Source organism: Lampetra planeri, chromosome 27, assembly GCF_965212315.1.
Source record: "Lampetra planeri chromosome 27, kcLamPlan1.2.h2, whole genome shotgun sequence".
Taxonomy (NCBI): domain Eukaryota; kingdom Metazoa; phylum Chordata; class Hyperoartia; order Petromyzontiformes; family Petromyzontidae; genus Lampetra; species Lampetra planeri.
In genome coordinates this window covers 2,883,450-2,901,225 of record NC_136133.1, presented here as the reverse complement: position 1 = coordinate 2,901,225, position 17,776 = coordinate 2,883,450, and the positions used below count along the sequence as shown (strand labels likewise).

The 17,776-nt window shown below is 46.2% G+C and overlaps 1 protein-coding gene across 1 annotated transcript in view; it reads left to right on the top strand.

Annotated features, from left to right (window-relative positions):
• The window catches only part of LOC144728022 (scavenger receptor cysteine-rich domain-containing protein DMBT1-like), a 46,620-nt gene that overhangs the window by 11,864 nt on the left and 16,980 nt on the right, over nucleotides 1-17,776 (top strand). Inside the window, exons 12-30 of the mRNA XM_078607229.1 lie at nucleotides 576-599; nucleotides 927-968; nucleotides 1,755-1,871; nucleotides 2,372-2,395; nucleotides 2,716-2,757; nucleotides 3,539-3,658; nucleotides 4,161-4,184; nucleotides 4,506-4,547; nucleotides 5,318-5,434; nucleotides 5,927-5,950; nucleotides 6,268-6,309; nucleotides 7,081-7,197; nucleotides 8,265-8,282; nucleotides 8,936-8,959; nucleotides 9,998-10,309; nucleotides 14,468-14,491; nucleotides 15,924-15,941; nucleotides 16,638-16,658; nucleotides 16,850-16,966. Coding sequence (XP_078463355.1) covers nucleotides 576-599; nucleotides 927-968; nucleotides 1,755-1,871; nucleotides 2,372-2,395; nucleotides 2,716-2,757; nucleotides 3,539-3,658; nucleotides 4,161-4,184; nucleotides 4,506-4,547; nucleotides 5,318-5,434; nucleotides 5,927-5,950; nucleotides 6,268-6,309; nucleotides 7,081-7,197; nucleotides 8,265-8,282; nucleotides 8,936-8,959; nucleotides 9,998-10,309; nucleotides 14,468-14,491; nucleotides 15,924-15,941; nucleotides 16,638-16,658; nucleotides 16,850-16,966 — 1,269 coding nt within the window. The remainder of the gene's footprint in view (nucleotides 1-575; nucleotides 600-926; nucleotides 969-1,754; nucleotides 1,872-2,371; nucleotides 2,396-2,715; nucleotides 2,758-3,538; nucleotides 3,659-4,160; nucleotides 4,185-4,505; nucleotides 4,548-5,317; nucleotides 5,435-5,926; nucleotides 5,951-6,267; nucleotides 6,310-7,080; nucleotides 7,198-8,264; nucleotides 8,283-8,935; nucleotides 8,960-9,997; nucleotides 10,310-14,467; nucleotides 14,492-15,923; nucleotides 15,942-16,637; nucleotides 16,659-16,849; nucleotides 16,967-17,776) is intronic.

The window sequence follows — 17,776 nt, the reverse complement described above, 5'->3', positions numbered from 1 at the left end:
TTAGGCCACAACGCAAGTAGTCGTCACCTGAAGACGGCTACTTGCGTTGTGGCCGAAACGTCGTGAGATATCTTTTTCATTATATTTTATTTTTATTATTTGATTACTTCCCTTCTACGTGACTTTACCGAAAGAACCAAGAAGATCAATCACACCGGCAGCCACACATGAATTACAATATAACTATCAGCCATTATGTCTCCACTGCTGGATGAATTCCTCCCAAGGTCATTATCAATTTCCTGCTATGTAGCAATTCACGAAGCTCCTACGCATGAGCCCATTTAATTGCTTCGTTTCCTTTGCCTACCAATCATTTAGTGTTCCCTCATTTGACTGACAATTTGTCATTAGTCTTGACTACCTCCAATCATTCGTTTCAGTGATGTGCCTAAACCCATTTACTTCTCTTAACAGTTGATATTATGTCTCTAACTTGCGTAGGTTCCTTGATCCATGAGTTCCTCTTCCTATCTATTCGTGTAATTAACAGCGTGCAGAAACTTGCCGTACAGTGTGACATCAGTAATCACTGGCGCGTGTGTTTTTCTTTCACATGCCCTCTTGGCCATCAGGAGCACATTCTACGAATGCACCTGGTAAGATCTCGCATGCTGTGTTGGTGGTACGCCACACACAACCCATCTCGATCACAATAATCCCAAAGATTCATTGTTGTTTTTTGGAAATTAAACGTTTTCAAGATAAGCTTGTAAGAGGCAATGAGTTAGGTATGTCTGTCTGTCCTAACCCATTTAATTTTTTTAAGAGTCAATATGATGTCTATCAGCTCGTGTATATCCATTTATCCATGTGCTCCTTTTCCTATCTCAGTATAATTGCACACATGCAGAAGGGTACCGTACAATACTGCATTGGTAATCTCTTCCACGCGTTTCTCTTTCACATGCCCTCTCTGCCATCAGAATCAGCTACTCGACCCGACGCAGCGGATACGACCCACTCTAGTGAGTGCCCTCTCTTCCAGGGCACAGACACCGTGGGTGTCGTGGGGTTTTCGCACACCCCACAATGTTTAGATGTGGATAATAAACGGAGGGGAGTATACCCCTCATGTGTTATTGCGGCTGTTAATCATAGAGAGTCTTCTGCTTGAGTTCTTCCTTAAATGCCCTGGTCCATAAGGGCAAGTTTGGGGCATTCATTCCATTTCCCGTTGAAAATCTTGATATTTATTATCACTCCCCACCCCCTCGGCACAAACATCTGAACACTTTTGATTCAAGCGGCGTCCTCGTGGGCAACAGGAGGCAGCAACTTTCGATCAGACGGAGGTCACGTGACTCCGGCAAAATGGCGGCTTACAAATCCAGCATGAGTGGGATTTAGAGTCTGTAGTCTAGAAGGATGGAACATAATTGAATGCATGCTTTTTCGATCAGTAATGTATTGTCGTGAGTGAGCGATTGGCTAACTGACTTGTAATAATGTATTGTGAAAAAGAATGACTTTAACCTAACTCGTGACTAGGCTTAGGCCTACCCCAATCCCGCATGAAGTAGTGATGAGTACTCGGCTGACCCCATCCCTAATGAACTAGTAACTAGTACGAGGCCTACCCCCATCATAATAAACAAGTGACCAGTACTTCGCCTACTTCTTCCCTAATGATTAGTATTAGACCTACTATATCCCTAATTAACTTGTACTAGGTCTACTCCATCCCTAATCAACGAGTGACCACTACTAGGAAGCCCTGGCACGTGAGGTGAGGAGAGTTTGTTTCTCTGCAGGTGCTTGCCAGCGGAACCCATGCCAGCATGGCGGAACCTGTGCAGAATATTGGTACTACCCCTACTACCAGTGCTACTGCCCCTCGTATTGGTGGGGTACCAACTGCGAATACTACGGTGAGAAGACAGAGCCTGCCATGCATCGTTTACTGCTCTTGTGGCACATGTCCTGGTGTCCATGTAAACATCAATCACACCGGCAGCCACGCATGAATTATAATACGACCAGCAGCCATTATGTCTCCACTGCTGGATGAATTCCTCCCAAAGTCATTATCACTTTCCTGCTATGTAACAATTCACGAAGCTCCTACGCATGAGCCCATTTAATTGCTCCGTCTCCTTTGGCTGACAATCATTTAGTGTTCCCTCACTTGACTGACAATTTGTCATTAGTCTTGACTACCTCCTAGAATTCCTTTCAGTGATGTGCCCCAACCCATTTACTTCCCTTAACAGTTGATATTATGTCTCTAACTTGTGTACGTCCCTTGATCCATGAGTTCCTCCTCATGTCTATTTGTGTAATTAACAGAGTACAGAAACTTGCCGTACAGTGTGACATCGGTAATCACTGGCGAATGTGTTTTTCTTTCACATGCCCTATCGGCCATCAGGAGCACATTCTACGAACGCACCTGGTAAGATCTCGCACACTGTGTTGGTGGTACGCCGCACACAACCCATCTCGATCACAGTAATCCCAAAGATACATTGTTGTTTTTTGGAAATGAAACGTTTTCAGAATAGCTTGTGAGAGGTAATGAGTTAGGTATGTGTGTCCTAACCCATTTACTTTTCTTAAGAGTCAATATGATATCTGTAAGCTCGTGTATATCCCTTGATCCATGTGCTCCTTTTCCTGTCTCAGTATAATTGCAGCATGCAGAAGGGTACCGTACAAACTGCATTGGTAATCTCATCCACGCGTTTCTCTTTCACATGCCCTCTCTGCCATCAGAATCAGCTTCTCTACCCGGAACAGAGGATACGACCCACTCTAGTGAGTGACCTTTCCTCCAGGGCACAGACACCGTGGGTGTCGTGGGGTTTCGCACACCCCACAATGTGTAGATGTGGGTAATAAACGGAGGGGAGTATACCCCTCATGCGTGATTGCGGCTGTTTATCATAGAGAGTTTGCTGCTTGAGTTCTTTCTTAAATGCCCTGGTCCATAAGGGCAATTTTAGGGCATTGATTACATTTCCCATTGAAAATATTGATATTTATTATCACTCCCCACCCCCTCGGCACAAACATCTGAAAACTTTTGATTCAAGCGGCGTCCTCGTGGGCAACAGGAGGCATCAACTTCCAATCAGACAGAGGTCACGTGACTCCTGCAAAATGGCGGCTTACAAATCCGGCATGAGTGGGATCTAGAGTCTGTAGTCCAGACGGATGGAACTTAGTTGAATGCATGCTTTTTCGATGAGTAATGTATTATCGTGAGTGAGCGATTGGCTAACTGACTTGTAATAATGTATTGTGCAAAAGAATGACTTTAACCTAAATCGTGACTAGGCTTAGGCCTACCCCAATCCCTCATGAAGTAGTGACGAGTACTCGGCTGACCCCATCCCTAATGAACTAGTAACTAGTACGAGGCCTACCCCATCATAATCAATAAGTGACCAGTACTTTGCCTACTTCCCTAATGATTAGTATTGGACCTACTCGATCCCTAATGAACAACTACTAGGTCTACTCTATCCCTAATCAACGAGTGACCACTATTAGGAAGCCCTGGCACATGACGTGATGAGAGTGTGTTTCTCTGTAGGTGCTTGCCAGCGGAACCCATGCCAGCATGGCGGAACCTGTGTAGAATATTGGTACTACCCCTACTACCAGTGCTACTGCCCCTATTACACGACGGGCACCAACTGCGAATACTACTACGGTGAGAGGGCAGAGTCTGTCCTGCATTGTCTGCTGCTCTTGTGGCATATGTCCTGGTGTCCATGTAAACATCAATCACACCGGCAGCCACGCATGAATTACAATACAACCATCAGCCATAATGTCTCCACTGCTGGATGAATTCCTCCCAAAGTCATTATCACTTTCCTGCTATGTAACAATTCACGAAGCTCCTACGCATGAGCCCATTTAATTGCTCCGTCTCCTTTGGCTGACAATCATTTAGTGTTCCCTCACTTGACTGACAATTTGTCATTAGTCTTGACTACCTCCAATCATTCGTTTCAGTGATGTGCCTAAACCCATTTACTTCTCTTAACAGTTGATATTATATATATCTAACTTGTGTACGTTCCTAGATCCATGCGTTCCTTTTCCTATCCATTTGTGTAATTAACAGAGTGCAGAAACTTTCCGTACAGTGTGACATCGGTAATCACTGGCGCATGTGTTTTTCTTTCACATGCCCTCTCGGCCATTAGGAGCACATTCTACGAATGCACCTGGTAAGATCTCGCACGCTGTGTTGGCGGTACGTCACACACAACCCATCTCGATCACAGTAATCCCAAAGATACATTGTTGTTTTTTGGAAATTGAACGTTTTCAGACAAGCTTATGAGAGGTAATGAGTTAGATATGTGTGTCCTCACCCACTTACTTTTCTTAAGAGTCAATATGATATCTGTAAGCTCGTGTATATCCCTTGATCCATGTGCTCCTTTTCCTATCTCAGTATAATTGCAGCATGCAGAAGGGTACCGTACAATACCGCATTGGTAATCTCTTCCATGCGTTTCTCTTTCACATGCCCTCTCTGCCATCAGAATCAGCTACTCAACCCGGAACAGAGGATACGACCCACTCTAGTGAGTGACCTCTCTTCCAGGGCACAGACACCGTGGGTGTCGTGGGGTTTTCGCACACCCCACAATGTTTAGATGTGGATAGTAAACCCCTCATGTGTGATTGCGGCTGTTAATCATAGAGTCTTCTGCTTGAGTTCTTCCTTAAATGCCCTGGTCCATAAGGGCAAGTTTAGGGCATTCGTCCTATTTCCCGTGGAAAATATTGATATTTATTATCACTCCCCACCCCCTCGGCACAAACATCTGAACACTTTTGATTCAAGCGGCGTCCTCGTGGGCAACAGGAGGCAGCAACTTCCGATCAGACGGAGGTCACGTGACTCCTGCAAAATGGCGGCTTACAAATCCGGCATGAGTGGGATCTAGAGTCTGAAGTCTAGACAGATGGAACATAATTGAATGCATGCTTTTTCGATGAGTAATGTATTGTCGTGAGTGAGCGATTGGCTAACTGACTTGTAATAATGTATTGTGCAAAAGAATGACTTTAACCTAACCCGTGACTAGGCTTAGGCCTACCCCAATCCCTCATGAAGTAGTGACGAGTACTCGGCTGACCCCATCCCTAATGAACTAGTAACTAGTACGAGGCCTACCCCCATCATAATCTACAAGTGACTAGTACTTCACCTACTTCTTCCCTAATGATTAGTATTAGACCTACTATATCCCTAATTAACTTGTACTAGGTCTACTCCATCCCTAATCAACGAGTGACCACTACTATGAAGCCCTGGCACGTGACGTGATGAGAGTTTGTTTCTCTGCAGGTGCTTGCCAGCGGAACCCATGCCAGCATGGCGGAACCTGTGCAGAATATTGGTACTACCCCTACTACCAGTGCTACTGCCCCTCGTATTGGTGGGGTACCAACTGCGAATACTACGGTGAGAAGACAGAGCCTGCCATGCATCGTTTACTGCTCTTGTGGCACACGTCCTGGTGTCCATGTAAACATCAATCACACCGGCAGCCACGCATGAATTATAATACGACCAGCAGCCATTATGTCTCCACTGCTGGATGAATTCCTCCCAAAGTCATTATCACTTTCCTGCTATGTAACAATTCACGAAGCTCCTACGCATGAGCCCATTTAATTGCTCCGTCTCCTTTGGCTGACAATCATTTAGTGTTCCCTCACTTGACTGACAATTTGTCATTAGTCTTGACTACCTCCTAGAATTCCTTGCAGTGATGTGCCCAAACCCATTTACTTCCCTTAACAGTTGATATTATGTCTCTAACTTGTGTACGTTTCTTGATCCATGAGTTCCGCTTCCTATCTATTTAACAGCGTGCAGAAACTTACCGTACAGTGTGACATCGGTAATCACTGGCGAATGTGTTTTTCTTTCACATGCCCTCTTGACCATCAGGAGCACATTCTACGAACGCACCTGGTAAGATCTCGCACACTGTGTTGTTGGTACGCCACACACAACCCATCTCGATCACAGTCATCCCAAAGATACATTGCTTGGTTTTTGGAAATAAACGTTTTCAGAATAGCTTGTAAGAGGTAATGAGTTAGGTATGTGTGTTCTAACCCATTTACTTTTCTTAAGAGTCAATATATCTGTAAGCTCGTGTATATCCCTTGATCCATGTGCTCCTTTTCCTGTCTCAGTATAATTGCAGCATGCAGATGGGTACCGTACAAACTGCATTGGTAATCTCTTCCACGTGTTTCTCTTCCACATGCCCTCTCTACCATCAGAATCAGCTACTCGACCCGGAGCAGAGGATACAACCCACTCTAGTGAGTGACCTCTCTTCCAGGGCACACACACCGTGGGTATCGTGGGGTTTCGCACACCCCACAATGTGTAGATGTGGGTAATAAACGGAGGGGAGTATACCCCTCATGTGTGCTTGCGGCTGTTGATCATAGAGAGTCTTCTGCTCGAGTTCTTCCTTAAATGCCCTGGTCCAAAAGAGCAACTTTTGGGTATTCGTTCCATTTCCCGTTAAAAATATTGATATCTCCCACCCACCCCCTCGGCACAATCATCTGAACACTTTTGATTCAAGTGGCGTCCTCGTGGGCAACAGGAGGCAGCAACTTCCAATCAGACAGAGGTCACGTGACTCCTGCCTGATGTCATGCTTTTTTGTGCATCTGAATAAAAATGGCGGCTTACAAATCCGGCATGAGTTGGATCTAGAGTCTGTAGTCCAGACGGATGGAACATAATTGAATGCATGTTTTTCCGATGAGTCATGTATTGTCGTGAGTGAGCGATTGGCTAACTGACTTGTAATAATGTATTGTGAAAAAGAATGACTTTAACCTAACTCGTGACTAGGCTTAGGCCTACCCCAATCCCTTATGAAGTAGTGACAAGTACTCGGCTGACCCCATCATAATAAACAAGTGACCAGTACTTCGCCAACTTCTTCCCTAATGATTAGTATTAGACCTACTATATCCCTAATTAACTTGTACTAGGTCTACTCCATCCCTAATCAACGAGTGACCACTACTTAGAAGCCCTGGCACGTGAGGTGAGGAGAGTTTGTTTCTCTGCAGGTGCTTGCCAGCGGAACCCATGCCAGCATGGCGGAACCTGTGTGGAATATTGGTACTACCCCTACTACCAGTGCTACTGCTCCTCGTATTGGTGGGGTACCAACTGCGAAAACTACGGTGAGAGGACAGAGCCTGCCATGCATCGTTTACTGCTCTTGTGCCACATGTCCTGGTGTCCATGTAAACATCAATCACACCGGCAGCCACGCGTAAATTACAATACAACCAATTGCCATTATGTCTCCACTGCTGGATGAACTCCTCCCAAAGTCATTATCACTTTCCTGATATGTAGCAATTCACGAAGCTCCTACGCATGAGCCCATTTAATTGTCCCATCACCTTTGGCTGACAATCAATCAGTATTCTCTCACTTGACTGACAATTTGTCATTAGTCTTGACTACCTCCTAGAATTCATTTCAGTGATGTGCCCAAACCCTTTTACTTCACGTTAACAGTTGATATTATGTCTCTAACTTGTGTACGTTCCTTGATCCATGAGTTCCTCTTCCTATCTATGTGTGTAATACTGGTAGGAACCACCTGGTTCCACCAGCCCACATGGGATTATTGTTTCCGTCCGTCCATCCATCGTGCATCCAAAAATGGGAGGGGTGAGGCTGGGTGGAGAGGGAAGGGTGGGGAGGGGCTGGGTGGGGAGGGGCTGGGTGGGGGGTGGGAGCAGTGGGGCTGGGTGGGGAGGGGCTGGTCACTCCGTGGTGCCCTTTTAAAACTCAACGTTTAACCTACTCACGCCGGCTTGTGCCCGCCCTCACAGTCGGCCATATTTGCCGAATACACCACGCCGCCATTGACCCTCGCCATTGACCGAGCATGCCGGCTCATCACAGTGTACTGACCGATGTCACACACAATGAATGCGTCATTATCCCCACCCTTGGCTTTACTTAATTCCCTGAGTCAGATTTCAGATTTCTGATTAAGCCAATGTTTCACGTTTCTCTCTTGGCATGGCAAATAGCCAGTGGAAAACCATACCATGAGGACCCTGCACTGGCTTGGCTCGAATGTGCCAGTGGAACACCAATGAGTGTAACCGCAAGCTTAAACCTCTCAATGTTATTTTTAAAAAGTGGCAGAAAAAAGTACAAATATTACACACGAGAGTAACCACTGCCTTGTGTTTGTCTCTTCCCAATGGCGTGTCTCTGTGGCTAACAGGTACTACTTCTTCACCTGGTAAGATCGCGCAAAGAGCGGTGATGACACGTGGCACACCCAAGCCGTTTCGATCACAGCAACACCCCCCAGGATAATTGTTACATTGTTGTTCTTGGACATTTCACACTTAGCTTCAGTTTGAACTCCATGCGTTGCCTCCCAGCGCCCCCCCCCCCCCGTACCTCAGTACGTTGCCTGTTCGGTCCACAGCCTGCCCACACACTCACCATGCCCCCCCCTCCCTCCATCCCCCCCGACTACGTTGTCCCCACCTGAAGGACGCTTGTGTTGCACCCGAAACGTCGTGATTTAATTTAGTTGTTTTCATTTATTTTATTTTATTTTTTACCTACGTGACTTTACCGAAAAAAAACAAAGAGTATGAATCCTTGCAGTCACGAAAGCTTCAAATCTAGAATTTCACACTTTCTAGATAAGCTTGTGAGACGAGATGCATTGCCAATGTCTGCCCATCTGTCCAGTCAAACCATTTCCTTTTCTCAAGAGCCAATAGGGCATCTCTGTTATTCACTTGTGTTTGTTCGTTGATCCATACGTTCGGTTTCCTGTCTCTCATTGTATTTGCAAGCATGCAGAAAATTACGGTACAATATTGCATCAGTAATCACTGGCGCATGTATTTGTCTTTCATATGCCCTCTTTGCCATCAGAATGGAATTCTACTTCTCCACATGGTAAGATCTCACGCAATGCACAAGCTGTCTCGATCACAGCAACCTCCGGGTTAATTGGCAATACTGCATGTGGTTCTTGGCTTTATATTGTTTTCCAGGAAAGGTTAAAAGCTTGAATGCAATAGTGCTGTTCTATCTGGCTGTAACTGGGTGGGGCATCGTAACTGGTAAAGATCATTCAACAGGTGCCATGGTGGCTAGGAGATGTTAACTACATCACCTGGTATGCAGGAGGTCATGGGTTCGATCCCAACCTGGACGCCTGTAGATTTGGAGTCTGCATGTCTCTCACGCTCCATTATTAGAAACATGCGTATTAGAGTATTATACATTTATACGCATTAATCCACTTTGTTGAGCTATCATTTGTGACCAGGTCACGTCTGAAAACGAGCTGTATAGCTCAGTGAGCCTTACCTGGCAAAATAAAAATAGTTTATAGTTTTTTTTTAGAGTTCACGGCATAAAATCGTGTTGCTATTATTTGGACTTCACCTATTGAAAATAAGCAAAACATTTCAAAGGGTTGGCCGCACCCTCCGCACCCTTCCCCACAGAGCCACTATCCAACCCAAGAAGTCTCATAACAGGCTGTAGATGCACTGCTTCCTGTGGTGCTTATATTTGTAGGTTGCCACAGCCTTGTGTTTTTGTGCAGTAATTGGTGATGACCAGGTTGAAACCATTAATTCGGTACACTGGAGAACCCAGTTTTATCACAACCAGGCTGCCTGAATTTGAACAAGGAGATCTCAGGGGGCCATCTTGTTTGTGTGTGTGTGTACATAGCAGACACAGCAGGGTTGAGCGCAACTCATCTCTGATGGGTATAGTGCTTTTTAGCAATAGTCAAGTCCCTTCCTGCCAGCCTTGACCCTGGCAGAACTTTCCTGGCCTGCCCAAAGCGCCACCGGCTCAGTGCTGTGGCCTCCGGGCCAACCAGCCGCTTTTGTGCCTTGTGTGTCTCGCAATACGAGCCTGTACATTATCCGTATGTACAAGAATAAAAAAAACCAATCACCCGTCTGCAATGAACAGATGTCCCAGTCCGGCTGGTCGGGGGTGGTTCCTGCGAGGGCCGTGTGGAGGTCTACTACTCGGGCTCGTGGGGCACCGTGTGCGACGACATATGGGGCCTGCAGGACGCCGAGGTGGTGTGCCGTCAGCTGGGCTGCGGCTACGCCTTGTCCGCTCCGAACAACGCTCACTTTGGGATGGGCAGCGGCCAGATCTGGTTGGACGACGTCAATTGTTATGGCCACGAGTCTTCTCTCGCCCGGTGCAGCCACTCCGGGTGGGGACGTCACAACTGCGGTCACCATGAGGATGCCTCCGTCATCTGCTCGCGAGGTTAGTGTTCCTTCAATTCATGCACAAGGTCACTTTGGGGGTTTTATTTGCATACAGAGGACGTTTCTGCGGCATAACGGCCAGCGCATTGGGCTTTAAATCCAGACGTCGCAGTTAAAATTACCAAGTTTTTAAGTCCTTCTGCCTCTGTTCATCCAGCAGTACAAATGGGAATTAGTCAATCAGATAGCCGGACAACTGACCAGCATGGAAGAGTAGGTCAAATATCTTCTAAGAGGGGCTCTCCTTTTTGTGAAGGCCCTTCCGTCAGCAGTGATGTGAGTACCCAGTTATTGCAGGGCTACACCTTGTCCTCTTTACAACAATACAGTCACTCACTTATGTTTTTAAAGTGGGCAGGGTCACAGGTATGTGCCAAAACAATGCAGATCTTACATTTTCATCATGGTGGAGCAGGATGTCCCTGCCTCTTGCTATCAACGCAGCGAACAAGCATCATTCATCAATCTCCCGGTTTCCAGGGTAACAACAAAAGCCGTGACAACGGCTGTCTTCAAGTCCAAACAACACAGCAGACAGGCCCTGGGACAAGGATCCTCCAACGGAATATTGAGAGACTTTGTCGGGCGCAATGCGAGTATCTCGTGAATATACTGAAACCCCTTCACGTTGATGTCCTGACGCTCCAAGAAGCCCATGTCTTGGATGCCATACATGCCAGTCGCGACCACATCCAAGGATACAACCACCACAATCCTCCCAGATTTCCCCAAAAGTCAACATAGGCACATCATCACCCACATATGCATTGAAATCTCCATGATTCTGTCAAAACGATTACCAAGAGGTAATGAGGCTATAGAAAGGTTGATGAGTCGAATTCACCTTTGTGTTGGCCTCCTTAGTTTTAGCTGCCAAGAAGAGCATCCCCCGAGGCTTCTGGAAATAATTTACTCTCTACTGGACAAAACAGACCCAGGGCCTGCTCCCACAATACAACCAGTCGGGCAGCCTAGAGGTTACAAAGGGCCCTGCGATAGTCTTTAGACTCAACCAGACATCAGCGGTGGATTGAGTGTGCTGAAGTGCTGGAATTCGCACGCTCCAGTCGCCATGCTTGGGCCCTACTATGATGTCTTGGTACTTCTAATCCTTCAGAATACCGGACCACAAGTGTTCTGTCCAAATGTATAGCCTCTAAACTAATGAAGAACACAAAGGACCGCTCGACAAATTAGCAAAAAGTGAGAGATTCATCGGCAATTACACCAAACAATGGCCTCAATTTCTTCACAAGACCCCACCGCCAACAGTACAGAGGAAGTGAGGGAGGGTCTGGCTGCAATGAAGAAAGGCAAGCCTGCCAGCAGAGATGGTATCCCCCCCATAATTCCTCCATTACTTAGGCCCTAGGAGACTCCAATGGATTGCAAACCTGTACACCAAAACCATGAAAGCCAGATGCATCCCTAAAGCATGGCAGGAGGCAATGGTGATTGCAATACCCAAACTGAGCAAGCCAACTGACAACCCAGGAAACAGTAGGCCAATATCACTCCTGTGCATGACGTATAAACTCCTGGAACGCATCAGCCTCCAGAGAATCAGCCCCCTCGTCGAGTCGGTGATCCCTGAAGAACAACCCGGATTCTGCCCTGGCCGCAGCTGCTGTGACCAAATTTTGGCCCTTGCGACACAGATTTCAGGATAAATCTAAAACCGGCACAGCCTTTGTGGACTTGTCATCAACATATGGCACAGTCTGGATTAAGGGCTTGATGGTGAAGCTTGCAAGGACCATTCCCTGCCTCAAAACGATACACCTGATATGGACAATGCTGAGCAAAATATGGGCGATAATGCCAGCTCACTTCAGTTCCTCAACAATGGATTGCCACAAAGTTCAAGACTTATACCAATGCTCTTCAATGTCTCTACGAGCAACACACCGCCAACCGGGTCACGCAAATTTGCAGATGACCTTTTCCTAACAATGCAAGCAGCCACTTTCAATGGCACCGAATCCACTCTGAACCAAGACCTCGATACCACGGGGGGTTACTTCCGGAAATGGAGGCTGTGGCCAAATCCCCGCAAATCAACAGTCACTGCGTTTCATCTTGGTTTACAGGAGTGTCGAGCACACTCTGAAAGGGACCTTCTGCGGCGAACACCGTGCGACACGACCCCACTCCAACCTATCTCGGAGTGAAGCTGGACTGAATGCTGATCTTCCACGACCGCCTGAAAAAGTTAGCCGCCAAGACCAAAACAAAGGGTCAACCTGGTCCAGAAACTGGCAAGCACAAGCTGGGAAGCAACAGTGCTACGGACATCAGTGATGGCCATCGTGTACTCCGTAGCACTGTGCACGGGTATAAACCAGAAGTACTCGCACGTGACTTGTTCAAGTCCCGATGAACACTGAAATACGGTGTATCACTGTAACACTCAATTCGGCCCCAGCACTCGTTGCCCGTGCTGTCACGCATCTCCCCCGTCAATCTGCCGCAACTTTCCGGGAAGTCTGCGAATAGAGGAAAAGGGGGTCACCTTCCCATTCATCAGGACCTCAATAATGTCCCTCGTTATCACTTGAAGTCATGCAAGCCCTTTTGGATTCATGCCCCTAACCTGCAACAACACTAACTCGACCCTAATGAAGCTTGGAAAGCTGAATGGAGTTTATAAAAGAACACACAAACTCCTTGTGAAAGACCCAACACAGAAGATCCCTGATTTTGACCTTCCGCAAATCTCATGGTCCACCATGAACCACATCCGCACAAACAATGGCAGGTGCAGATACCTGATGCGTCAATGGGAAATTGAGAACTCTCCAGTATGCAGCTGCAGTCATCCAGAACAGACCGTACAACATCTAATGGTGCAATGCCCGATCCACAAATACGAAGGCAACATTGCAGCAATACACTCTGCCGCTCCTGATGCAGTTGTTTGGCTTGAGCACCTGAATTGTGACATTGTAGTGATAAATGTGCATCTACATCAGCCATCAGAGAGAAGAAGGCAGGCAGGGCCATGGCTGAATTCGTGTCCAATATTGCAATTCACAATTGATGTTTGGGTCAGATCACGGAAGTAAAATGTGTGTCGTTCACTCTCCTCCACCCGACACAGCCTATGAATAAAGTTGCTACGCGATGAACAAACATGGCCAACTCATTACTGCTTCAGCAGCACCGCTGGTGTGTCGCTTGAAAGCATTCTGACAACGTTTAACAAGTGGGTGGGGACGTGTTACTGGTAGTTACAACCAGCATCATCAGGCAGTTATCCGCAATGTGAAATGTCCTCCAGTCTTGGACTTTAAATAGGTGGTGTGATATTCTTAGGTTTTTTTCGGTAAAGTCACATAGGTAAACAAATTTAAATTAATAAAAGTAAAATTAAAATAAAATAAAGATCACGACGTTTCGGAGGCAACACAAGCTTCCGTCTTCAGGTGGAACTGTCACAGCACGACTGCTGTATCAAGTAAGAGAAATTCCAAGAAAACAGTCCTTGTATATGTACTGGTTGAGGGTGGGAGGAGCCAAGGTAGGCCCTGAATATTATTTTTGTGAGGTTCGGTGCGGCTGAAGCACGCTGTTAGGAATAAGCCTTTGTTGTGTAAACTAGATGCGGATGATGTAACGGTGCGTGCAAATGGGACTGAGCCTTTTGTTATGTAGAAGTGATGCGGCTGAAATCGCTGCCAGCAAATTAGTCTTTGTTGTGTAGAATGGTTGACTGAGCCTTTGTTATGTAGAGGTGGTGCAGCTGAAATCACTGCCAGGTGTGATGGCATTGATGTGTGCCGACAAGGGAGGCGAACCATCTTTATGAATAGGCTGTGTTGGGTAGAGGAGGGTGTATGACACACATTTTACTTCTGCTATCTAACTCTAAATTAAACGAGTCTAATTTATAGTTTGTGGTGACTGTGCTCACTGCTGAATGAGGCAGTGCAGTGTCTCATATTGGTAATGAGGGCTGTTTGACCCGACTTCAGCATGTGGGTCTGTACGGTTTGGTGAAACGGGAAGGTCAGGAACAGTTCAGATATCACTGCGAATCACTGTAAATAATAAAGATAATACTGATTTATAGTGTAACGCTGTATGCACTAGAAGTTGAAACCTCAATGATGGCTTTTGTCTGTCTTTCAAATGTCTTCATCATCAAACGGAGCAGCTTCCAATGGTACTGCTACAAACGGTAAGATGCATATCAAATCATCACAATAACATTTGATATTTGGGCCATCTCATAAAAGTGAGGCTGTCACGCAAGAAGATACTGTGATACATAGCCTGCAGTACTTTTGCATTATGGGGGGGGGGGAGCAATGTTGCTGTATGGTCTATTTTTAACCGTAACACGAACCCACGTGGCCTAACTTTTTTTCAAGTTACGGGATCTCCAATGTCTGCTTGTGAATAAAATCGAACACGAGTTCAGAGACTGTTACTCACAAACTTAGTTGCAAACATGAGAACCACAAACTGGCTGTAATAATGTGGACACAGAACATCGTTTTGCTACAAAATATCTTTCCAATGCCCTCTCTGGAGCAGCTTATACACCTGTAGTGGGTTCAACGGAGTCGCACACTTAGACTCGAAAGGCAGCGCATTTATTACTCAACACAACGGGGTAACTTCACCCCTTAACAAGACAACGATCTAGGGTGGGTGGTCACCACCCTGGCTAACTACACAGGTTACAAGGTAACTATCCACTCAGACCGGGACCAACAGCATACTGCCCGGGTGCACCTGCTGAAGACTTGCAGATCGAAGATCGTAGACGAAAGGTTTCTTTTTTTTCGATTTAAAGCTTTCGTGACTTCAGAGATTCATCTTCTTGGTTCTTTCGGTAAAGTCACGTAGAAGGGAAATAATAAAATAATAAAAATTAAACATTATCAAATAATATATTATGAAAATAATAAATATAAAACATTCTAAAATAATATATTTTATTATGTTTTATTTTTATTACTTTATTATTTCCCTTCTACGTTACTTTACCGAAAGAACCAAGAAGAAACGTTTCTTCCTCGGGGTGGACAGCCACGATCCCTCTCGTGGTTCGGCTTGCATCCACACTGGCGTGGCCGACTCCACCCCCCCGCCCGCCAGGCCCCCCCTTTCCAGAACCTTCACGAAGAATCTCGGTTCCCATCACGTGACCCCCCGCAGTCCCCCTCTTGGGGCCCCTCCCTCATTCTAACCGGTCACGTGTCCTCCCGGGTCAACTAGGCTGTCATGGCCTTACCTGACCTTTCTTTCAGGTGTCACTACACACCTACACCTGATAACACCTGATGCACGATGGTGATACGCCACACACAAGCCATTTCAATCACAATAACCCCAACTATACATTGATATTTTTGGAATATCAAACGCTTTGTAGATAAGCTTGTAAGAGGTTATACATTAGTTCTAACTGTACATATGGCTGTCCTAACCCGTTGACTTTAATTAAGAGTCAATATGATGTCTGTAAGCTCGTGTATATCCCTTGATCCATGTGTTCCTCTTCCCGTCTCAATGTAATTGCAGCATGCAGAAGGGTACCGTACAATATTGCATTGGTAATCTCTTCCACGTGTTTCTCTTTCACATGCCCTCTCTGCCATCAGAATCAACTGCTACGCCCGGTAAGATCTCACGCGTTCTCGGTCGCAACAACTCCCAGGCTTTCCTGTTACTTTGTTCTTGTCATTTTAACGAGCTCTGTCCGTCTCTCTCATGATGGGGGCAGCGCAAAATAAAATAAAAAAAATTGTCGTGCAGATGATTCAATATGAAGAAAAGTTGAGTAGAAGTCGAGTTGCAATTCTTGATGTACCCAAGAGACACGTGGCAAAATCGATCTCGCGTTTTAAAAACACTCGGGGAGACAAAACCCAGCTCTGAGAGGATTCAGTAAAACCCCCATGGATAAATAATGGAATAATCCTTGCTGCATCCACGCAATCTCTGCTGCACCTAGAGAGTATGTAAAGGACGTACGTTAGATGTGGGGGAGTGGGGACAGAGGGGATTTTTTTTACTCGGTTGTTAAATCAATAAGCTCATTGAATACTTCATGAGCAAATTCCAGATTGGAAAACGTTACGGAATCCATGGATTTCCATTCGCAAGAGGAGACCATTGTGTGTTAAAGTTTACATTTGCCAAAATCGATAATGGCCAGCGTATTAATCGATTTGTACTACACATCGCAATCATTGTTCGCTACTGGCAGACTAACACCCCACGGCACTCACATGGTTAAATAAAGTGAGAACAAATGCATGTTGGGAAGTGTTACGGAATCTATTCTTAATTTTACTCTGTGTCTTTTTTTATAGACCCCACAACTGGCTACTACGGTAAGATGTGCTGTCACTCGCTTCCCTCTCGCTTCCCACTCGCTTCCCGCATTTCTCATTCATTCGTACCTGATGACGGTTGCTTGTGTTGCAATCGAAACGTCGTATTCCATTATTTAGTTAGTTTTGTTTTTTCTACGTGACTTTACCGAAAGAACCAAAGAGCACGACGAGATTGTGTTTCTCTGCAGGGGTGTGCTACTTAAACCCGTGTCAGAACGGTGGCAGCTGCACGAACCTGCCCTACTACCCCTACTACCGGTGCTACTGCCACTCGTACTGGACGGGCACCAGCTGCGAATACTACGGTGAGAGGGCAGAGCCTGCCCTGCATTGTCTGCTGCCCTTGCTTCACACGCCGAGGTGTGAATGCAAGCGCCGCTCCCACGAGCAGGCTTGCAATGCGGTACAATCATCATCATCATCAGCCGTGATTTATCAGATGCTGGGGAATACCTCAAGCCGGCACGCATCTCATGTTCCTGCGGTGCAATTTAGTTCCATCTCTACGATCGTAAGCCTCTTGTGCATTGTCCTCATTGGCTGCCACTCTGTACGTAGCATCGACAACTCGCCATCATCCCTTCGATGTGTCTTACTCTTATTGACAGTTAATACAATGTCTCTAACTTGTGAATGTTTGTTGATTCACGTATTCCCCTTCTTGTCACTCGTAACTCATTTGCACGGTTGGAGGGGTCACGCAGAGCCTACCTGGTGGGGCATAAGAGGCACCAGAGGTTGCTTTTTTCCACTGCAGAATCTGAGCCCTGATGTCACATGCAACGAACGAGCTGAGGCTTATGTAGACGACATGGAGATGCCGGCTCCTCGCAGTGTACTGACCGATGTCACGCACAATGAATGCGTCATTAGCCCCGAGCCAGATTTCAGATTTGTGATGAAGCCAGTGTGTCATGGTTCTCTCTTGGCATGGCAAATAGCCAGTGGAAAACCATCCCATGAGGACCCTGCACTGGCTTGGCTCGAATGTGCCAGTGGCAAACCAATAAGTGTAACCGCAAGCTTAAACCTCTCAATATTATTTTTAAAAAGTGGCAGAAAAGAGTACAAATATTACACACGAGAGTAACCACTGCATTGTGTCTGTCTCTTCC